Below are 23,823 nucleotides of genomic sequence, written 5' to 3' on the forward strand. Positions count from 1 at the left end.
GGGGAGGGATTCAGGAACTAGAATACGAAACGCGCAGTAGCCCAGGCGAGGAACGAAGATAAACGGGAGGGAGGCCCGTAGGAAGTGAGCGCTTGGTAGCTGGCTTAGCGTGGAGATGGTTTAGAGCGCCAGCATCCTCTCTCAGAGTGGCCTGTGGGAACCCATTCGGCCTGCTGATCATGGCCTTGATAGATCTCTTCGTTCCCAGTCTATTCTGTACTGAAAGGTCCTGCGAATTCTCCCAAGCTTTCCTGACCTCTCCTCCCTGCTGTTTGGGAAGGCAGAGCTGCCTGAAGTCAAGGGCATGGTGATGAGAAGAGAACCTTGTTATCGGCCAGATTGAAGGAGGAGTCGGGGCCGAAGGGGACTGTCCACCCTGGGCTCGTGCCTGAACCTGGAGCTCGCGGGGACAGGGACAGGCTGTGTCGTTCTTTTTGCATTTTGCGTCTACCAGAGGAGGATAGGATATGCAGCAGGTAATTGATGATTATGTATATGAAGAAACTAATGAAAGTTGATCAGTGAGGTCAGGGCTATTCTATTACACTTAGGGTGCATTTGAAATCTCTCGCTAAGGCTTCAGAAGTCTGGCCCTACATTTTAGAAATTGAGAGTCTTATTTTAAAGCAAAATGTTATTAAATGAGTATAGCTCATTGCCGACGAGATGACTTGGTAGCTCATGGTGCAAGGTGCCGCTGCTGTTCACCTGGCACTATGGTCTGCTGGGCGACGAGAGCCTTTGTGCTCACATTTCCGTATCTGCTAACGTAGGAGAAAAATCTACTTGGGAGAGGGGATACTTGACTGAACAATAAGGTAAGCTTTTCCAGATGAGTAGTAACTGACCTATTTTTACTCAGAAGGAGGCTAAAGATAAGTTTTAGAAGAGGCGATACGGAAAAACCTGTATTTTGCTAAGATTTATGTGGATTAAAACTTAGTTCATGTGTTTCGAACGGAGCCCATAGAGTATCTCCTCCCCTTCCCTTTCCAGCTATCCAGAGGTGTAGCCACTGCTAAGAATTTTTAGAAAAGATCTTTAAAATTTTATTCTGTACTCTTAGAAATGAATGTGTCTATTTTTGAATTTTATGTTATAAAAATGGGACCATATGATGTGTACTTTTTACATGTTTTATTCAAGAAATTCTTCCATATGTGTGTATGTGTGTGTATATATGTAAAATCCTGTCTTACTTTCAGTAGCTGTGTAATGCCCCATGTCCTAACCGTGTCCTTACGCACTACCCAGGCGTGCCGTAACTCCCGCGTGTCCTGCTTCAGGATGTGGCTGTGGGCACGTCGCAGGCCTGTCTTCCTGCACTGACCTACTTCCACGAGCGGTTTCTAGAAGTGGGATTGAGTCAGGAGGCTCAGACTGAAAATCTGTGCTAGACTACCAGGTGTTATTTAGAAAGCCTGTTACAATTTATACCCACTGTCATGGGTATGGCCTTTAACCTAACACTGGATATTGCAAGCTAAACTTTCTCAGTCCAGCAGGTGAAAAGCCATCGGTTTCAGAATTCACATTTCCTTGCTCATCATTGATGTGGAGCATCTTTCAGGAACGTCCGGCTGTCATTATACTTCCTTTTATGGGAAGGATCTGTTTTCCTGCTGGAATATCTTTAAAAATTTTATCGATATGTGAAAATGCGTTTAATAAACATCAGATCCTGTGTTTATAACTGTTTTCTCCTAGTCATTTTGGTCTTTTAATTGTATGCTACAAGTGGGTATATTTTATTGGTTCATTTGTTTCTTTATTTTTAAGGTACTAATTAAAAAGCCAAGAGAGCACTTCTAAAACCTGAAATACCTTAACTGAGGGATAGCTGGCAGTTCGTACCTTTTTCTTATTACTTTTACATTCAGTAATTACCTCATTTGTCACCAGAGTTTGAACAGTCTTAAATCAGGCTCCAATCTATTAAACTCTCTAGCACTAGACTTATGCTATCAGAAAGAGGTGTGCATGTAGATAGGTTTGTTTCTGAGATCTTCCATCGTTGACTAATTTGGATACTTTGCTTTAAAGTCCCCAATTTTCAATATGGCTATAAAAATGCTAAATTTTACTTAAATAATTTTATTCATTGAGAAGATTCTCAAAATGAACTATAGGGAAATAATATTGCAATGAAGGAACTTAAGACCTTCCCTAAAAAATCAGAGCATGAACTTTTTTAAAAGTTCCAAAATAAGTCATGAGCTTTGTAGAAACCAGCCTATTAATAGCTATAAACAGTTAAGGTTATCTGACTACTTAAAACTTCCTTCTAATTTATTTGATATTTGTTATAGTGATAGGATGTGTATTATCTTCAATTTGTTATTTCTATGAAGATCACAGTGAGGAAAATAAATTAGGTTAAAAAGGATGCTTAGCATGAAAAAAACACGGGTTTTTGTTTCCTGGTGTATCTTACAGAACAGAGGTCGCCAACCTTGCGACCTCACGGACCACCGGTTGGCGACCGCTGTTACAGAATCTTCCATGTGATTTGGGGAAAGGTGGACTATTGGAAGCCTAGTAAATGGCATTTTCAGGGGAATTACTCATTGTAAAAGTCATAAATAGAACGGATGAAGTATAAACTACATACTGTTTAACATACTCTGCCAACTGATTCTGCATTGTTAAGACAATCAGTTATTATATGATTATTTTTTCTGTTTGGTTATTTGGTTGATGTGAGCCTGTCACTTATAAAAGACGAAAAAAACACAGTGAGGTACAGCTATACTCTGCTCTCGGTTTAAGTAGTTTAATTTTAAAGACAAAAGTTACATTTTAGAACTTTTGCGTTGCTTTTGCCCCAAGGGGCCTGACTTTTGACTTCACTAAAGCCCTCCTGTCCACGTCATTATCTCTTCCCTCTCACAGGGACACCAGCAGTCCCCACCTCTCCAGGCCTCCTCCACTGCCGCCCGCTCTCCTTCCCTCCACGCTCCCTCCCTCCCTCCCTCCCTCGGTGAAATCTCTCTCTATGGTGTTAAGTGCTGATATGTTCCAGATGCCTATCTCTTGGCGTGGCCATCGCCCTGCATGCAACGTGTCCACAACTGGACTCTGCTTCCCTGCAGTGCTCTCTATCTTAGCAAGCATCTGGCATTTCAGTGTTATCAGTGGTTGTGCCCACAGCCTCGCCATTATTCACTCAGGACTCATTTCTCCCTCTCATATCTAATCTGTCAGCCGGTTCTGGCAGCTCTCCCTTCAAAACATTTTCATGAGCTAACCGCTTCTCCACGTCTCCCCTCCTCGCCGCTGGCCGCGCCAGGCTCTCACCTGGACTGTTGGAGTGACCTCTTACCTGGTCCCCCGGCGCCTACATTTGCCCTCTGCAGTGTTTCTCACGCGGAGGTACACGTCCAAACCTTAAGGTAAATAACATACTTTTCCTGCTCAAGCCAGAAGGACGCCCTTTCCCTAGGAAGTCTGATGCCATTTCCCCCTTCTTCCTGCTCCGCCACAGTGGTCTTGAGTTCTCAGACTGCCCGCCAGGCCCCGCCGTGGGGTCTCCACACGCCCCCCTGCGTGGAGGAGGCCCTTCCTGTAGAAAGGGCTTTGTCCAGGAAGTCCCTCCCACTTCTGTGCCGCAGGGACTTTGGGACCCTCTGCTGTTCAATTCTTGGGTCTGACCATCTGTCATTACTGGTGTCTCCTCCCGCCAGATGATCAGTGCCATGAGAACAGGCACTATTTCGTTCATTATTGTTCCCCGTTGCCTAGAGTTGGGGATGAGGAGGGATGCTGGTGGTGATTTAATTGGGAATAAAAATGTTCCATCCCTGAGGCTTAATGTGGACTGTGTCTTCTTTGGTTACTAAATTACAGTTTTCATTTCTTTTTTTAATTCATTCATTTTTAAAACATTTATTATAGATTGTAATTCCCATATTCCTGAATGTTTAAATTTCTAATACAATTCAAAAGCATCGCTGTGCAGTGAGCTCTGTCTGAACTGATGGGCGTCCTCGCTTGGGACGTCTGACCTGTGGGGTTGGCTTTTGTTTTTCACGCCTCGTGGCCAGTTCTCTCCCTTTCCTTCCTTTCCTTCTCTTGAGGATTGTTACTGGGAAACGTGGAGGACCTTTGTCCCCGAACTCGGCCTGGTTTCCGCAGCCGCGTGGGAGCTTTGATTGGGGGGCACCTTGGGAGGGAGCTCGCCGGCAGCCGTGTGCAGGCTGCCTCCGAGTTTGCGTAACTCTCAGGTCACATCTCTCTGTGACTCAAGTGCTGCAACCAGTCTGTCATTTCATTTAATTCCAGGTCAGCAAAAGATGTGTAATTATCTACATTTCCTTCCGTGGGAGCAGGCCAGAAAGTTAAGGAATGAACAGTTACAGACATAGTGAGCCAAAGGCTCTTCTGCCTTCCCTTCCTCCTCCCCGTCTCCTCTCAGGAAATAATTACTAACTTGAAGTTGGTAAGTAATGGCTGACCTATTTTAATGGCCCTGTAGTACCTGTTGTCCAGTTAGTTATCTCGACTCTTACCTGGGGGATGACCGGGTCGTTAGTGTTTTCCCACTGTTCCAAGTGTGGACTTAATGGACACCCCGTCCTTCGTCCCTTCTGCACTCGTGAAGAGGTTAGGATGGATGCCTGCAAGTGTAATTTCTTGGTCATGGGCCATGCACAGATTCTGTTTTACCAGGTCCTCCCAAATGGATCATTGAGATGGTCATACCAACTTACATTTCAAACTTGAGAATTTCCCACATCCTCAATACATTCATTTTTTATAAGCTGGAATATGCAGAGTAATAATTATTTATATTATCCTGATCTCAGTGAGTGAACATGTTTTCTTATGTTTATGGTCATTCTGATTTTATCTTTGAATTGCCTATTTATTAGTATATATTTTGTCCATCTTTTTTCCAGTGATTTTGTTGGGAAAAATTATTGTCTTTTTCTAGTTAACTTGTAGGAATTATTATCATTTTGATTACTAGACTTTTGTATATTATGTATTTTGCAGATGTGTTTTTGTTCTTTTTTTTTGTTTTACTTTTTACAGTGTCTTGTCACACAGGTTTTAAGACTTTTGGAATGTGGTTGGTTCATCAGTTTTTTTCTCTTGTTTGATGGCTATGTTCCATGTTTTATTTTGGAAGTTTTACAGTTTGACTTTTCATACTTAGATATTTAGTCCAAATGCTTTTAATATGGTAGCACCTGCCTTCGTCCCCTGTACAGCCTGACGCCCCAAGGGCCAGTCCTGAGGGGCCCATCCCAGATACTTGCTCCCCGGGCTCCCTCCGGAGTCTCTTTTCTCATATAAGCTTAGCAGTATTTAAGCAAGTGTTTGTCTTTGTCATCTGCCATGCAGTAGAAGGGTCACTGATGGTTTAGCCCGCCATATGACCACGTTGCTGGAACTGGCAGCGGTACCGCCTGTGTTTGTCACCGGGGTAAGAGGAGGTGCTGTTCAATGGTTCCGTCCCCCGGGGGTCAGCTTTGTGATGGTGGCGACTTGACCTTCCTAAGGCCCACGTCTTCACCTTCACGGAAAATAATAGCACTTGCCTCATAGGGTTGTTAGATTTGAAGTAGATGATGCATAAAAATCACTCAGCACAGTGAACCGAGTATGTTAGATAATCTTGCTATTTGTGTTGTTATCATCATCATTTGTTTTTTCTTTCTTTCCCTTGTTTTGTTTGCCATAGCAGAACACCTTGCTTGTTCATGTCAGGACAAAAATTTATAACCACCTGCTTACCCTTGTATTAGTTGATGTCACTTGTGGGGGAAGGGAGATTTTCAGCAGTAGGTTTAGGTTTAGTATTGTGTGCTTTAGGTTGATTCTGCAGTCCATATCTTAAATTGAAAAAAATCTTATTTGTTGCTGTTTCTTATTTTGTGTGCAATTATATCTAGAAATAGTAATAACTTCAAAAGCATACTTAAGTGAGACTATGAATAATAGTAACTTTATATATAAAAACAGCATCATTGACTTTGAGGTTTTCATTTCATGGAACCTAATCTTATCAATTTCTGTATCTTTGTCCTTGAGTTCCTGTCTATGATGTAGGTATTCCATTAATTATCTAAAAAATTTATTCCGGAATGTACTTTTTTAGTCCATATATGTATGTGTTAGCTTAGGACATTTATTTAACAGTGTGGAAGATTCTTGAATAGGGCTTGAAAGTATTATCTAGTGAACAGAATCTATGTATCCTATATAATAAAAGGCTAATATGCAAATCACCTGAAGGTGGGATGACTGGTCGCTTTGACATGCACTGACCACCAGGGGGCAGACAATGCAGGAGCTGCATCCTGGTGGTCAGTGCACTCCCACAGGGGGAGCACAGCTCAGCCAGAAGCTGGGCTCATGGCTGCCGAGCACACCAGCAGTGGCGGGACCCTCTCCTGCCTCCACAGCAGAGCTAAGGATGTCCAGTTGCTGGCTTAGAAGTTCAAAAGACTAAGCCATCAGTCGGACATCCCCTGAGGGCTCCCAGACTGAAAAAGGGCACAGGCCAGGCTGAGGGACCCCCACCCCCCTGGTCTGTGCACAGTTTTGTGCACTGGGCCTCTAGTATATATATAAAAGCCTAAGTGACCGTTTGACTGGTAACTATGACATGCACTGACCACCAGGGGGCAGACGCTCAACGCACAGGCATGGAAACATGGAACAGACTGATGAATCTCAGAGGGAAGGAGGGAGGGCGGGAAGAGATTAACCAAAGATTTTATATGCATACTAGAGGCCTGGCGCACGGATTCGTGCACCAGTGGGGTCCCTCAGCCTGGCCTGCGGGGATTGGGCCGAAACCGGCAGTCCAACATCCCCTGAGGGGTCCCGGATTGAGAGGGTGCAGGCCAGGCCGAGGGACACCACTGGTGCCCGAATCTGTGCACCGGGCCTTAGTGTTTCAATAACATTAGATGACAATCGACTTCAGTCGTTGCCTCTTCTCATAATTGTCTCTTGCAGTTACATTAAGAAAACTTTTCCAGTGGACAGTGAGCCATCTCATCAGTCTCACTTGCCCCTGCCTAGATGTTGTGTGTCCCTTTCTGAATCAGTGCTGGTACAGCCCCCTGAACAACAGGACTCTGGTCCAGAGTCCCCGTGCTGGTTTATGCAGCTTACCTTTTCGTCTTTCTCTGGCCTAAGTGGCACTCCCGTCGGCTCTGGCCTTGGAGGATGCAGAAAGTGAAACCCGAAGTGTCGTCGGGTGTGCCCTCCAAGCTCGCTTGTGGTACTCGGGGAGAGAACAGTGTTTGTTTTTCAAATCCTCACCTGAGGATATGTTTCTATTGATTTTTAGAGAGAGAAGAAGGGGGTGGGGGGAGAGAGAGAAATAGAGATGTGAGGGAAACATCAATGGGTTGCCTCCTGTACTCGCCCCCACCAGGGAGCAAACCTGAAACCTAGGTATGTGTCCTGACCAGGAATCAAACCTCCAACCTATTGGTTGTACGGGGACGAAGCTCCAACCAACTGAGCCACCCGGCCAGGGCAAAACGGTGCTTTATTTAGTTCGGAAAATATCACAGCTATGGCACCCTCTGTCCAGAAACTTTGTTTCTAATTTGTTCTTTCCACCTCTGCCCCAACCCCCTCTCACGTGTGAGACATGAAAAGCCTTAGGGTATGGGAGTGCTAGAACACTGCCTGTTTTAAAATCCACTTGTTTGTTTGCTAATGCAGGACTACAGTAGAAATGTGAAGATATTTTTAATTTAGGTACGTTCCTTGAAGTTTTTTTTTTTTTAAATCAAAATAGGTTTGAGTACTGTGAATTCTGTTTTTGGCATGCTGAAGAATATAAATGGAAGCATTTTATTTCTAGGAAGCTTCTTTGAATCAGTTGACATAGTTTAAGCATTTACTTGGATGTGAAAGTTACTTTAAATACAGAAAATGGCAGTCCCAATTTGTGCATAGAATCTATGGCACATTACCCTTGTTCAAGTCCAGAAACTTTTTTTAGAAACGTCTTTTTAGTATTTCACACACTTAAAGAATAATCTCAGTGCCGATTTAAAAGCAGGTTATAAAAGCCAGTTTTCTCATTTATCTTGGATTTTTTTGAATATCTTAAGGTTGGGGCTGGTTCAGGAACATGGTTGTTTTCTTTGAGCCCTTGCCGGCATGGCTCGGGTGAGAGCGTCATCGGCTTGTGCACTGGAGGGTGGGGTCCATTTCGGGTCAAGGATGCATACCTGGGTTGCAGGTTCGAACCCCATTCATGGTGCAGGGTGCACGTGGGAGGCAGCCAATCCATGTGTCTCACATTGATGTTTCTCTCTCTCCTCCTCCCCATCCCTTCGGCTCTCTCTGTAAAGACTGAATGGAAAACATAGCCTCACTGCTTGAGAGAGGGTTAAAAGAGGGGGCATTTCAGAATTGCATACATCTTGATTTGGTCAGTCAGAGCAGAGGAAATGCTTTGAACTTTTGGACCTTGTATTTCAAAAGAAGAATTTTCAATGTGTTATTTTTCTACAAAACTGGATCTTTTGCGTTTTCCACCCGTGTGAGTGCCTGGGCCTTCAGTGTGTGCTGTGTTGTTGTTGCTTTTGTGTTGTTTTACTAGAGACCGGACTGCACCGTGGGGCGGGAAGTGGCCTTGATCCCCAGCGCCTAGTGTGGCCGCTGCTCTTAGAGACAGAGGCAGCGCAGTGCCCGTATCACCCGCCTGTGAATGAAAGAGCCTCATCTTAGAGCAGGGAGTGCGAGCCCTGGGGCCTTGCCTGGAGCCACGGGAGAGCGAAGTGAATTCTGGCCCCTCCCAGGCCCCGCCTCCGCCTCACTTCCACCAGCACCGCCCGCCAGCTGCTCCTGCTAACATCGCGTTCCTGGAATTTTTATAAAAATAGGTTTATTTTGTATTTAATAACATTTAGTTTGTAATTATAACTTATGTTCATTTTAAACATTTTAACAAAATTTCCAAACATAGATGAAACTTGTTTATATCCATCCCCCAGATATTACCATTTTCAAAGTTTTGTGATTCTTAATTTATTATTTTTTGTGGGGTTTTTTTTTAGCTAAACTATTTTAAAGCAAAAGCTAAAAACTAACATGTTATTTCTTCTCTATCTTGCTGTGCATCTCAAAAAAATCTAACAAGAATGCAGTAATCCTACAACAAATTAACCATAATTCTTACTATCTTCTAATATGTAGCCTTACTCAGAGCTCCTGGTCTCTTTCAAAATGTGTTTTTGCAATTAATGTATTTGAATCAGAATTCAAACAAGGTCCGCACATTGTATTTTGTTCTCTTACCTCTCTTTCAATCAGAGCATTGTCGCCCCTCTCCGCCCCCTTTTTGTTTGGTGTCACAGACGTGCTGGAGAAAGCTGGCTGGCTTCTCCTGAGTGCCCCGTTCTGGGCTTGCGTTTTCCCCGCGGTGGGGGAGGTGTCTGACTTGTTTTGGTGGCTTTAAAGCCTTGATTGGATGCAGGTGCAGCTGTTGGACCGGGATGCTGCCTAAGTGTGAGGCGTGTTCCCCGTGGCGTGGATTAGGAGCCCAGCAGGAGGCGGGGCGTGACCGCCTGCACCGCCCGCGCCCGCGTGAAGTCCCCTGGTGTTAGGAGCAGCGCGTGACCTGTTCGTACTGCACTGCTACACGGTGAACTTCAGGCTTTTCATGGAAATGTTCTCTGATGTTGGGAAGACTGAAAAGGAACCTGGCTTGGGGTTGGAGGCTGTGTAATTCCATTCATAGCAACCAGCATGGCTCAGTAGATAGGGGAATGTCATTTTGTGTGTCTGTGAGAGAGAGGGATACCAGGTTTATAGCTCAAGGAAGTGGATTAGCTATAATGTATTTGGACTTTATCAAGGAATTCAACAATATCTTTCATCGTATTCTTGTGTTTAAGGACTGTTTAACAAATTAGTGCCAAGCTGACAAATGTTACTATTTGCTAGACTAACATGCAAATGACTCAAGAATTTTAATTTTACTGAAACCTAATTTGAATCAACAATATTAGGTGGTCACCAAAAAGCTAATGCAATTTTAAATGGCATTAATTACAGGTATAGTATTAGAATCAGCAGTAGACTTGCAGCTGATCAGACAGGTGGGTTTTTGTGATCAATTCCGGAAACTGTCTCAGGCTAGGAGGCCAGAACAGAAGTGTGTTCGGGAGAGAGGAGAACAAAATAGCAGCTGGATTGAAGTGTGCTCCGGGGAGGAGCGCAGCTGAAGGAATGGACTGGAGAGGGAATGCCATCTGGAGAGGTGCTGGGCTTGTAAACCGTGCTCTCCAGTGTCCCAGATGGACACACCTGGGTGGGTGCTGGGGCCTCTAGCGTACAGAGGCCAGGGATGTTCTCGGCATCCCACGGTGCCCGCGGCCCCACAGCCGAGAGTTGCCCAGTCCAGGGATCAGTGCCGAGGGTGACGCTGCTCAGTCTGAACCAGAGCCGTAGGAAGGAAAGGACGGCCTCTGCCTTGTGGCTCAGGGAGTATGTATGCAGAAGTAATTTTCACGTGCACGGACTCTGATTTCACCAGCCAGTTCTCGTCCTGTTTCCTTACCCAGGCTGCACTGCACCTAGCAGAAGTCTGTTGCACTCTACTCCATTTCATTAATAACTTGGAAAAATGATCATAAACCACAGTTTGAATGGAGGTCTGAATGATACCAAAGGGTAACAGTAAGCCCGGTCTTTAAAGCTGGGTGAATGAGCTGTGCTTTTGTGTGAGGCGTGCTTTCTAGGTGCTGAGCTGCGGGAAGAAAGGCTACCTTGCTCAGCTAGGCAGTGAGCTCCACGTGACGTGGTGGGCAGGGCTTCCTAACTCGAGGTCTGCTAGTAGATTTTGTGGGGTCTTTGAACATGGATGAGAAAGTAATTACATCCTTATTTTCAGTAAATAAACTTTTACTAACTTCTAATTGAAATTTAGCATTTTTATCACTTAGAAGTTTATACTCATACCTACCTCAACATTAGAGTTGTATGAACCAACTCTAGATACTTATATTACTACTAGTGGCCCGGTGCATGGATTCGTGCACATTGAAAGGAAATTAATTAGAAGAAATATTTTAATATCGGTGTTCACCCTTTATAATAGAAGTGTCAGAGGTGAAAAAAGTTAGTAAAATGTACATGAAAATAATATATAAATTGATTAACAACAAACAATAACAACATGATATAACAATAACAAAGACATGATATAAAAACAACACTGATAAAAACAATGACTGATAAAGTGATTAACCTTATTCTAATGTCTCCCCGTACACCACATTAGAGTAAAAACACTCTCAGAGTGCTTGACTAATGTCCCGTGTGATGAAGTATTTACAACTTTAACATCACACGCTCTTCAAACTGGAGAGAAAGCAACATATAACTGACCCTGTCCGAAAACGGGTTCAGGTAGGAATATTCCTACTCTGTCTAGAGTTTGTCCTGGTGATTTATTAATGGTCGTCACCAATGCCGGCCTCACGGGAAACTGTCTTTGAATCAATCTAAATGGGAGGCCAGTGTCAGACGGGGACAAATCAATTTGTTAACCATTAATTTTTTCAAATATGCTGGGTATTCTGGAAAATTGATATCATTTGGAGAAACTTTGCCTTTGCTACAACATGGAGTATATTTTCCATCAGATGGTTTTTCATCGGAGAAATTTAGGGATAGGCAAAATTGACATGTAACAGTCATTCCACCACAACTGTGTTCGATAACTGCATCCTCATTGACCTCATTTTCGCTGTGGAGGCAGTTCCTACATGTTGGTAGTACTTGTCAGTGGCTGTTCTTCAGACACACTCTGTCGACAACGTCACTCTCTTTTGGCCTCAGAGGCACCTTGTGCCAATAGCTGGTCTTCAGACACATCCTGTCGACGATGCCGGCTTCAGAATGTCAACAAAAACGTGCCTCATCACCTGGTGCCCACAGCCACCGTTTGCCGGCCTGGCAGGGCTGCGGGCTGCTTTTGTGCCCTGGGGTCTTGGCAGTGTCGGCTGCAGTTTGATGGGCTGTCACTCCGGGATAGTGGTGGGGCCGTGTCCCACTTGGGGGAAGCCGAGTGTTGCTTTGTTGGCGCCAGGTCCGTGGTACCGGGTCCTCGGTGCCGTTTCTCTCCAAATGGCTAGTGCGCGTCACAGCAGGCCCCCTGGTGGTCAGTGCGCGTCATAGCGACCTGTCGGAGGGACACTTAGCACATTAGCCTTTTATGTACAGAGATGGCGCAGGTTTTAGTACTGTAATAACTGCTTTAGTGGCGTTGTTCCCGTTGTAATGCTTTGTACTTTATGGTGCGAACAGGCTATAAGCTTCACCAGACTTCCACAGGGGCTGTGGCCAAATCGGTTGTGCCCTCTGGACCACACAGGTGGCTTTAGGGTTGTTTTGTGTGTATATTTGTACAAATGTGGTATTTAAGATCACGTCAGAAATACAGACATGTTACGTTCTTTAATCATGAGTGTGGTCATTTTGTTCTACGGGTTTAATGTATTCTTTAATTGATCGTCTTTCAAATCCCCAAGATACATTTGCATGGTAGTTATTCACATACAGAGATTAAACCACGTTGAGAGTGCTGGGTGGAAACTTCCTCTCTGACCTCCCACACTGCCGGCCGAGAGGCTGCGGAGATTTCTAATTCCATTGGAGTCTAGCAGCAAAGCACAGATTTAGCTTGTCTCATCAACAAATGGTTAGCGGATGTGAGCAGTCAGTCGTTAAGTAGGTAATGTTGGCAGTTACAACAGGCATTTTAGAAAATACGTTGGCTCATTGGTTTTCGCAGCAGGCTGTGCTTTCTGGCACAGGTTTTTGGCCTTACTTACAATGTTTAGGGGTTGGATACTGGATGAATTTTTGTTCAAGTTCATAAAAGGGGAGATCTGCTTGTGGGAAGAGTAAGCCTTAGCCTGTGAAGATATTTTACAGTTATTATTTCTTTTAAGCTTTCAGAAGTATTATTTTTCCTGTACAATTTTATATAATGAAATGCACTTAATGTTAAAGAGTATTCTTCAAGTCCTAGCATTTAAAAAAGTGTTTATACAAGATTCAAAAAACCCATATTCAAGTATTTCTTCTATCCTCCACCTAGACTGTTAATACTCACGTGTTGTTACTGTTTTTGTAAAAGTGAGTCAGTGGCTGTTGTCTGGTTGGTGGTTTTCTGTACGAGGAGCGTGTGTGTTTGTGACGGAGTGGTCGGTCGGTCCTGCGGCAGCCGTTTGCTCCCGGGGAGGGCATGGTGCCCAGCTGTGCGAAGCTGGCATCGGCTGTCACAGGCCAGGAAAGGGGTTTCGGATCGATGCTGACCACGGTGAGAAGAAAAGGGACGGGCGCGGTGGCCTGCTGAAGATCAGAACCGGTGGTTCTAAAGGAGACGGCGCTGCCTGGGGAGTCCCTGCTAGAGAGGCGCGAAGGCCCGTGACGGCCAATTCCACTGATTCCTGAGACACCGATAAAATACTCAAGAGGAAATCTCCTTCTTTAATTTTTTGCTTCTTGCATTGGCTCTCTAGTAATTTAGTAATATTAAACATTAAAAGTTGTCATTGAATCAATTCCAAGCACGTGTTCCATTGATTTTGCGGACCTCGATTTAACGAACTTCAGATTTAATGGACAAAATTTCTGGTCTGTATGTCATATGTGAAAATGAACACCCTGTTAATTTTAAAATGCTTTTAACCAGGATTTGCTTATTAAATTAACAGGTTATTTTTTGTTGTTAATTCACTGTTATTTTTAACAAGCTTAAGTGGATAGGCCATATGTTGGAAAAAACACTAATAATTTTGCTCACCTAAATAAGTAATACGTATCTATAGCTACAGTCTACATATTTAAGCCCAGGAGTCCCTGCTAGGAAGCAGTGTTCAGGGAACGATGAGCACGTGATCACACCACACTGACAAGGTGTTGGTTCTGTGTCCTGTGGCGTGACTCTGCAGCAGTTTTAACGTGGGCCAGAGAATGCACACGAAGGGAGGGAGCAGGAGATTGCTGCATGGCCTCTGCTCCCGAGTTAAATGGCTGCAGGAAGCACACAGGACGCTGGGCACCAGCGGTGCCAGCAGAGGTGCAGGCAGGTCCTGTCCTACCTGCTCCACACCTTCCTTCCTGAAAGCAGCACTTCACTGACATAGCGGAGGACCTGCGACTGTGATTTTACTTTACGTGGTTTTCTTGGGTGGTTTGTGTAGCCAACACTGAGGAGTGAGTGCTTTTTTAATGGGAACATCTGTCTTTGTAAATTACAATTACTGGCTACAACATGATCAGAATACTAGTGACCTGGTGCATGGATTCGTGCACATTGAAAGGAAATTAATTAGAAGGTGGCCAGCGGGGCAGGACTGGGCGAGATGGGCCAGACACGCCCCGGAGCCAACCCCCCGTGGTCCCTCTCTGGCGTCTATGGAGTGAGCGGGGTCCCTCTGGCAGGTGGGGTCCCTCAGCCTGGCCAGCGGGGATCAGGCCAAAACTGGCTCTCCGACATCCCCTGAGGGATCCCGGAGTGCAAGAGGGCACTCTGCCAAGTTGCTGTCGTACAGGGTGTGGAACGCAAACGCAAGTGTGCAGTAAACCAGATTTGGGGCGACAGTGCCCCAGCAACACATAACCCACGGCCGAAGGTGGAAACGAGCGGCCCCGCGAGGATTCAGGCTCCCTCCTTTCTGGTTTTGGGGTGCGTCACCCGAGAACCACTGCTGCCAAGTCACTGCAGCTCAGCAGCTCCTGTGTTGAGCGTCTGCCCCCTGCTGGTCAGTGCACGTCATAGCGACCGGCCGGACACTTAGCATGTTAGCCTTTTATATATATAGATTAGCCCTGTCATCGAGGCTTCATGGCTGTTCCTCAGGGATGTAAAGGTTTGTTTCCAAGAGGGCTTATCAGGTGGAACAGCCACGGGGGCGTGGGGTGTTGTTACTGGAATGCTTTTCTGTGTGTGTGCGGCCTCGTGTCGGGAGCTCCCACAGCGGGGGGGAGGGGCAGCACGGGGGCCAGGCGGTGGTGGCTGGTGCTGCATGTGGTTTGTTCGCTCTCCCAGACAAGCTTATTTGAGGAAACTTCACTCACGTGCTCATAAACTCCCTCAAAGCTGTTAAGTGAAAGGCCAGCTGCTGCCCTGCTACGGCCCCCGGGGCTCCCCCTGTGCCGGGGGGACAGGCAGGCGGTCAGGGCAGGTCATGGACTTCTCTCAACTCCAGACTCCTTACTCATCCATCACCTACTTCTGGAATCCCCGGGACCTAGTCTGAAGAAGAGGAGAAGATCGTGTCAGATCACACTCCCTGCAGGTGACGAGAGACTGCTGGCGGGACAGCAAGCATGGAGGTCCGAGCCCAGGTTCTGGGCCGGGATGCTGGCGGCCTGGGGGCCTGCTGCGTGGCCAGCTGTGATGGCGGACCTGGCCTCCCCCGCAGGCAGGTGACCTGGCCCCACCCGCAGCGGGCCTGGGAGCCGGTCTCGGTGTGTGCACGGCAGGCATAGTTCGGACTGCGCTCCCAGTGTTGAGGTTCAGGAACTGGATTTCACCCGTCTTCTCAGACTTGATAAAATCACAGCAGCCAAACTTACAATCCACTGAATACATGAACAGAATACTAAAGTACTTTTCAAGGGAATATTCTAGTAACAACTGTACTCAGCTATTTCTGTGTGACGTTAAGGTAACCAGGCAAACTAAATTGTTATTTATTAACACTTACTTAGTGCAAACGGAGCCATATCACAGAGTTTGATGGCACTATTAGGGCTGAGAGCACAGAGGAGAGCTGTCCTTCCCTGGACAGGAGAGCTGCTGCTGCGGACGCTCTGTCCTTAGGGTGCCTCTTTTTTCCCATTTATCTCCACTCTGTACGCTTCGTAGCTGAAGCACATTCACGCTGGGACTGTGTGTTTGCAGTCTCCTCTGCCTGGGTGGGGGGAGGGAGTCTACTTGGGCGGGGGCAGTGACCTGCCTCGGGGGTGAGTGACCTGCCTGGGGGGGAGTGACCTGCCTGGGGGGGAGTGACCTGCTCTGGGGGGGGAGTGACCTGTGGGGTGGGGGTGAGTGACCTGCTCTGGGGGGGGGGGGGGAGTGACCTGCCCTGGGGGGTGAGTGACCTGCCTGGGGGGGAGTGACCTGCTCTGGGGGGGGGGAGTGACCTGTGGGGTGGGGGGGAGTGACCTGTGGGATGGGGGTGAGTGACCTGCGGTGGGGGCGGAGTGACCTGCCCTGGGGGGTGAGTGACCTGCCGGGGGTGCCCCATAGGATGAAGGAGGAACATGGCTCTGCTTTCCAGGTGGCCTTGCGTTTCCTGAGTCCTCGTGATCTTGCTCAGGGGGCATCCCTCCCAGACCCGGGCTGTGTCTGTTTCTGGACTGTTCGGTAGTTTGGAATTGTTTTTTGATGATTCTCGGAGAAACTGGTGCTTCCGTATTTTGGGGACCCGTAGGTATGTATACATGTAGCTGTTTCATTCTCATCACGAATGACATAAAACTAGTCTTTTAGCAAAACGCTGGCGTCCCCTGGAGGTTCCTGCCGTTCTGGTCTGACGGGTTGTCGGTGAGCCTTGGCCGGAGCCGGTGTTTGGCGATGAACACAGACTGACGGGAGATCTGCGGTGATGCCGGTGTGGTGACTGTCTCCGAGTCCTGGGACAGAACTGACTCCCGTGATGAAAACTTGAATGTGTATAACTGAACGTCGGAGGGGTTTTTCCTAAAGTATTTCGGGGCCTCCGGAGAGGCACTGGTGGAGAGTGAGGCAGGAAGGAAGAACCGGACTGGGCTCAGAGCGTGGGCCGTGGGGGCGAGGCTGGGGTGAGGGAGCGGAATCGGGGCGCAGGGAGTGCTTGGTGCAGAGAGTGCGAGCGCACACACAGTTCCGTGGTTCAGGAGCCGCTTCCACGCGTGTTGTTCCGTGTGAAGGTTCAGGGTCGCCAGCGTGACGCGGAGCTGGGAGAGGGGACGTGTACAGAGCTGGCTGGAGAGGCCGCTGTGTGAGGTGGGGTGCCCAGAGCGGACCCGCCATGCAGCTCCCATTTGCCCTCCCTCCACCCAGAACCGGTGGCTCCGTGCTCTTTCCTAACACGCGTGACCTTGGCTTTGGCTTCTCGGGCCCGTGGGGACGGGAGGGTCTCCTGCCTCGTGGTCAGACAGAGCGGAGCGGGGTAGCCATGTGCCTGTTGTCTCACTTTCTGGTGCAGCTTCCGGTCGTTTATACAGTTCACCCCATTCTGATGTCCCACTTCATCCTTCTCTTCCAGTCAGTACTGCCCCGTCCTGGTGATCAGTGCGGAGTAGCGGTGGATTGGCAAAGTCGAGGGGAGCTCACGGGTGGGCTTTGAGCCTCTGCTGGGCAAAGGCGTGGCATCTGAGCGTAGGAGGCCACCGCAGCCGAGGAAGGACACGGCCTGACGTGGCTGTAACGGGCTCGGATGGGTCTGGGTGTGTGTGGAGATGGGATGACTGGGTCTTGGGAGTGGGAGGGGGGAGAGGGGGGAGGAGGACTCCTGCCCAGCAGCGGGATCCGCATTAGTGCTGGAGCCCAGACTGACCCCAGTAGAGGGCCCTGCCGCGTCGCAGACGATGTGTGGCCGCAGACAGAGCTGTGGGATGCGATGCTCCCAGAGCCCTGGGTTCTACAGCAGGGCCTGCCACGCATGTGCGTGTCACCCACGTAACTGGCCTAGTGATTAAAAAGGAAAGAGACGTGTGGGAAGAGCATCCCACAGTGCCTGCTGCACAGCGCCCTCTGCTGGCTGGGTGCAGTGTCGTTTTCTCTGGAGGAAGGTTTTGAGAACAGTCTACGGGACCAGATGGCTGAATGTGGGCACGTGGTTTATACTGGAAGCTAGTTACAGTGCATCCTGCAGTGTCGTTTACTCACATGCACGGCAGGAAAGGCTGCATCCCCCGTGCTGCTGGAGTCGTCTCCATGACCTCGGCTGGACGGACTCGGACAGACAGGCAGGGACTGGCACTCAGTGGGCCTGCATTTAGAGCTGGATTTGTCACATAAACTGTGTGCGTTTTAATGACCAGATGTTGAAAATAGGGTTGAATAGTACCTACTGAACTGGGTTGTTGTAAAGACGTATTAGATCAGTGCACGCCCAGTGGACCTGGCACTTGCTGAAGAATCAATAAATGTTGGCTGTTACTAACGGCAGCGACGCTGCAGCCATTATCTTCCCCATGAGACGAGTGAGGCAAAGAGCAATTGTACATAACTCGTCCCAAGTCACTAATTACTTCTGAAGACAGATCCCCTGTCTCTTACTTTCTGTCTCGGATGTTTAGGGGAATGAAACATTTTAGAAAGTGGTGAATTGCTCTGGCTGGTGGCTCAGTTGGTTGGAGGGTCATCCCATACACCAGAAGGTTGTGGGTTCGATTCCTGGTCAGGGCACATAGCTAGGTTGCCGGTTTGATCCCCAGTGGGGCGTGCATGGGAGGCAACCGTGTCTTCCTCCCTCCCCCGCTCTACCTCCCCCCCCCCCCCCCCCCCCCCCGCCCCTTCTCCCTTCCTCTCTCTCTAAAATCAATGAAAACATCTTTTCTGTTGAGGATTAAAAAAAAGGTTGTGAATTGTCTTTTTCATTTATCAGTGTTATAGAAAGTGGATCTTTTCAGAATGCTGTTTTTCAACAAATGTATGGTTTTGTTTTCCTTTAGGATTTGGAGTTCCATGGAGTGATGAGGTTTTATTTTCAAGATAAAGCTGCTGGGAACTTTGCAACGAAATGTATCCGGGTCTCCAGCACGGCCACCACGCAGGACGTCGTGGAGACGCTGGCCGAGAAGTTCCGGCCCGACATGCGCATGCTGTCCTCCCCCAAGTACTCGCTCTACGAGGTGCACGTCAGCGGAGGTCAGTGTCCCCGTCCCTGCCAGGCATGCGGCCGGCGCTGCGACCCCAGCGCTGCCCCCGCCCCCCCTCCCCCCCCCCCGAGAGGCCCAGGGAGCCGGGGGCGGCGGCAGAGCTTCTGTGTGGGGGGGGAAAGGCTCTGTGCGTCCCCAGCACATGTTTGTTGGGAGTCGGAATGAATCTGGGGTCACAGACAGCGATGACGGTGTGCTGCTTGCTTCTGGAGAAAGAGTTCGCGTAACTCTCTGCGTGGACTGTACAGCACAGCTAACGATAACCAGCTAACGATAACCAGCTAACGATAACCAGCTAACGATGACCAGCTAACGATAACCCGGCTAAGGTGTGCGATGGGCCATCAGCCTTCCTGTAGGGTCTGTGATGGGAACAGCACGTTTGCATCGCTGTTTGGGGAAGTCAGGGCAACTTGAGGAAGCTCTAGTAATTTCTCTTTGTTTTAATATTTGAAAAATCTGAAAATACTCCATAGATCTATATCAAGTAACAGTTTAAATTGGATCGATTAGAAGTGTAGAAATTTACAAATTTGAATGTTTTAGAAATGTTCAGTCATCTGTAAAAAATGTAATTAATGCAGCAAATAAAGGATTGCATATAACACAAACCTAATTTGAATAAGTTCTATCCACAAATCCTTTTTAATTTTTTGTTTGTTTTTACTTCAAAAAATACAGCTTTCTTTGTAGATTTGAAATTGGGCAAAATTTTTTGTAACGTGTGGAATTCAAGTATGGCCAAACATTTCCCCCCAAGTGGTATGGGATGTAGGCCATTGTTGTTTATTACTTTTTTAAAAAATAAATTTTTATTGATTTCAGAGAGGAAGGGAGAGGGAGAGAGAGAAACATCAGTGATGAGAGAGAATCATGGATCGGCTGCCTCTGGCACACCCCACCCTGGGGATGGAGCCCGCAACCTGGGCCTGTGCCCTGACAAAATCGAACCCTGACCTCCTGGTTCAGAGGTCGACGCTCACTGAGCTACACCAGCCGGCTGTTTATTACTTCTTTAAGGTTACGAGGGTCTCGCCTGCGTAAGTAATGCCAGCCCTGAGTGTGAAGTAGGACAGCCGCAGTGTGGCTGGGTGTCCGAGGGGGAGCGGAGGGAAGCCAGCCTCTCTGCTTCTCCGTGTCTGCCGGCACCGGTGGGTCCACGGAAGCCGCCAGGTGGAGTCTTGGCGATCATAGGATGCAAGATGGGAATTGGAGATCTTAAAGCAGAATTTTTTTAAATTGGATTTTTTTTAAAAGAACCGTTTTCCTTTAGATTTTTAAAATTAGATTTGCTTTTAATAAAAAAGTAAAATGTATTACTTGTAAGGAAGTGAAAACCACAGAGGTGTAAAAAGAAAAGGAAATGGTCTCTCCCCAGCCCTGAGGCGAGTGAGCAGCCAGGACAGTCGGCCCTGTCCTCCCACCCCTTGGTGCTCAGAGCTGAGGGCCCCACCTGGGCCTCAGGCGGAGGGGGCCTCTGGGCAGACCTCAGTCTCCCCAGGTCACGGAGCCTGGCGGGGGGAAGAGGGTCAGGCAGTTTTTAATGGCACCCCTTGGCCTAAGGCAGTGGTCGGCAAACCTCGGCTCGCTAGCCTCGGTTTGCCGCTCTGTTGACTAATGAGTTTGCCGACTAGACTAAATGTCACCATGTAGTTGGAAGCTGTGAGGATTAGGCAATTGTGGCATATTGTGTGCAAAGAGATAAAGGGTAGTAACCCTAAGGTGTAATGCCTAACACCCTATTTTATCGAGTAGCTGGATTTAGACAAATTAGTGTTTACTCTCTGACAACTTTGTGGCTGTGTGAAGAAGTAATATGCATGAACTGAAGGAAAATTAAACTCATTCCATTCTTAGTCACAGTTACTTTCCTCTGGAGAAAGAAAAGGGATTCTGCAGTTTCTAGGGAGTATGGAAACCTCGAAGGCAGGAGCTGCCTGACAGTGAGGACATACGTGTGCACTCAGCGGGCGGCAGGGCACGTGTGCGCTCGGGCCCCTCACCCTGGGATCTGTTTGCTTTTATGGTTTAGACGTGATTGTTCTTAATGTTAGTCTCTAAACATGCAGTGTGAAGGGTTTTTATTTAGTGCAAACTTCACAACAACATCAGGGTAATTTCAGTTTGTAGCAGGAATTTCAGACTTCATCCAATTACTGCTCTATCACTCTTTTTTATTTCTCGTGTTTTCAGTTGATAAAACAATAACTTAGAATTAGCTGTGCTACATTACCGCGTGCATACCCTGTTTGCTAAGTGCCTCTGTAGGTCTGCTTATGTTTTACGTTTGTGCTGCCTTGACCACAGTAGGTCCGCCTCCCTCTTTGCTGCCTCATTGGAGCACACCTGTGCTCAGTTGCCTGTTGGCCTGAGCCACCTGGAGGCTCCTGTTGGGTGGCCAGGCTGGTGGCCTCTCCAGAGGCCTCAGTGGCTGCCTTCTCCCTGCTCAGTGAGCCCGATGCTCGCTGGGTTCTCAAGGAGGAAGACAGACGGACACTGAACTGAGCACTTGATCCCGACAAAGAAAAGGAGGTGGTAGCTTGTGGCGGAAGCGGATCTGAGGGGTGAGGGTGGTGGGGTTTGGAGACGAGGGTCAGAGGTACAGAGCGAGGAAGAAGAGCAACCACTTCCACGCCTGAAGGTGCGTGGGGGTCGTGCCATTTCCTGAAGCACAACGCTGATGCGAGAGGAAGCGCCTAAGAACCGGTGGGACTTGTGTGTGTTAGCACTTCCTTCCTGTTGCCCTGGGATACTTCCATTTCCAGAAACAGGCGTGTCTGGCAGGTTCTAGGAACGGTGTGTTTCCTCCCTGGCTCGTGTGTGTCTTGTTTTCCCGGTTACGTTCTGCGTGTTGAGAGGACGTTCTCTGGCCGGTGTGCGCTGGATGCTTGGTGGGTGCAGACGGGCACAGACACTGAGTCAGGCAGTAAAGCTCTCTGAGCATTTGCACTGCATTCCAGTGTGTCCGGAGGCCTCGCTGGCGGGGACACTTGATGTCTGTAGAATTAAATGCACGGCAGATGTCGGGTTAGCACGGCCGTCAGGTAACCATGGCTTCCCTTCCTCGCCTCATGTTGTGAAGAAGAAAGAAGATTGGATGTGGACGAGAAGCCCCTGGTGGTGCAGCTGAACTGGAATAAAGATGACCGCGAGGGCCGGTTCGTCCTGAAGAACGAGAACGACGCCGCTCCTCCCAAGGTAGGCCGCTCCTCCGGGCAGGCGGCCGCTCCCAGCACGTCGCCATCCGCGCTCTCTTCCTGGGCGACCTGCTGTCACCCTGTGACGTCATATAGACACGTCACCGCCCCGCTGGCAGGCCAGGCTGTAAAGTAAGAATGAACAAGCAGATTGACAAGATCTAGAAAAGAAATTGGAAGTTTTTGCTCAAACTATCTTTACAACTTTGCTTTACTAAAAGCCAACTTATTACAGCTGCTTCTTTTGAAGTTAGAAACACTGTAAAGTAGATAATGACTTAAATGCTTAGTTATTTCTATATATATATTTTTAAAATGTATTTTATTGATTTTTTACAGAGAGGAAGGGAGAGAGATAGAGAGTTAGAAACATCGATGAGAGAGAAACATCGATCAGCTGCCTCCTGCACGCCCCCCACTGGGGATGTGCCCACAACCAAGGTACGTGCCCTTGACCGGAATCGAACCCGGGACCTTCAGTCCACAGGCCGACGCTCTACCCACTGAGCCAAACCGGTTTCGGCCTATTTCTATATTTTTATTGGGTTTCTTTTATTCAAATTACTCTATGTAAATTATTTGTATTTTTATTTATTGAAAATCAGATTTCATGATTCTCACCACAGTTTTCCTGCTGGATCTGCCTGCTTGTTTGCTTAGCAGTTCTGAGTTGTAGTAAAGTTTACACACAGTGAAATGCAGACAGTGAGCGTGTAATTCATTAAGATTTGATGACTGCCCTCGGAGCGGTCAGCCCAGTGGAACTGGAGAGCACTCCCTGGCCGTGGCTGTGCCGCGGCGCGTGGAGGAGCTGGGTTCAGCCCCAGGTGAGCTTGACGTGGTTCTGTCGTAGCCGGCGTAGTGATCATGTCCCTTCTGTCAGAAGGCTCAGAGCAATGGACCTGAAAAGCAGGAAAAAGAAGGCGTTATCCAGAACTTCAAGCGGACTCTCTCGAAGAAAGAAAAGAAGGAGAAAAAGAAGCGAGAAAAAGAGGCGCTGAGACAGGCACCCGACAAAGAGGACGGACCTTTCCGAGGGGATGACGTGTGAGTTACGTGGGAAACACTCGCGTTTCTTCGTGTTCTAAGCCAGGTGTTTGAATGCAGCGGGCTGTCAGGTCAGAGGTTACTGTGGGCGAGCGGTGGCTCTTCTGCATTGAGCTGCTTGCTGACAACACCTGTTGCTCACTGAGTGTGCTCAGGAGCAAGCCGGCCGGCTCACTGCTGTTTTTCCTGATGGACCATGGCTGTCCACGTCTTCTCTTCACCTTCACCCGGCCTTCCTTTCATTTCTGCTTGTGGGGTCCTTTAGGCAACAGCAGTTTCTTATGTACCTCAGATACGCTTACCACACGCTCAGAGTTGTCACGAGCAGTGAGAGCAGCCCCGGTCCCTTAAAGGGCCACGTGCACCGACACACACACACACACACACACACACACACACACACACACACACTGAGTGGCCAGATTATTATGCGTTCAGAGATCATAATAATCTGGCCACTCAGTGTAGCTTTAAGAAAGTGAACGTTGGTCAACCTTTTAGTTGTTAAAAATGTATAGTCCATCTTATTTCTTGGGGTTAGGATGTTGTGTCACTCATTTGGTCTGTTTTAGGGTAACATGGATGAAAATTGCTGAGATGTATAATTTATACATTTTCCTTTGAGCTTTGTTAAGACACAATAATTAAACGGTGTAAACTCACTATAGGATTTGAATTGTAAGTGTCTGCTCAGTCTTAGTTTGGTCTAGTA

The 23,823-nt window shown here is 47.8% G+C and overlaps 1 protein-coding gene across 8 annotated transcripts in view; it reads left to right on the forward strand.

The window, feature by feature from the left end:
* The window catches only part of AFDN (afadin, adherens junction formation factor), a 102,773-nt gene that overhangs the window by 13,746 nt on the left and 65,204 nt on the right, over positions 1–23,823 (forward strand). For 4 of the 8 annotated variants that reach the window (XM_054722576.1, XM_054722578.1, XM_054722579.1 and 1 more), the window contains exons 2-4: positions 18,661–18,856; positions 21,953–22,065; positions 22,948–23,111. In XM_054722576.1, the coding sequence (XP_054578551.1) occupies positions 18,661–18,856; positions 21,953–22,065; positions 22,948–23,111 (473 nt within the window). Of the gene's footprint in view, positions 1–18,660; positions 18,857–21,949; positions 22,066–22,947; positions 23,112–23,823 lie in introns of all 8 variants that reach the window. The other 4 variants (XM_054722575.1, XM_054722577.1, XM_054722580.1 and 1 more) reach the window with 2 other exon arrangements.

The sequence above is a fragment of the Eptesicus fuscus genome, chromosome 10 (genome assembly GCF_027574615.1).
Source record: "Eptesicus fuscus isolate TK198812 chromosome 10, DD_ASM_mEF_20220401, whole genome shotgun sequence".
NCBI classification, from domain to species: domain Eukaryota; kingdom Metazoa; phylum Chordata; class Mammalia; order Chiroptera; family Vespertilionidae; genus Eptesicus; species Eptesicus fuscus.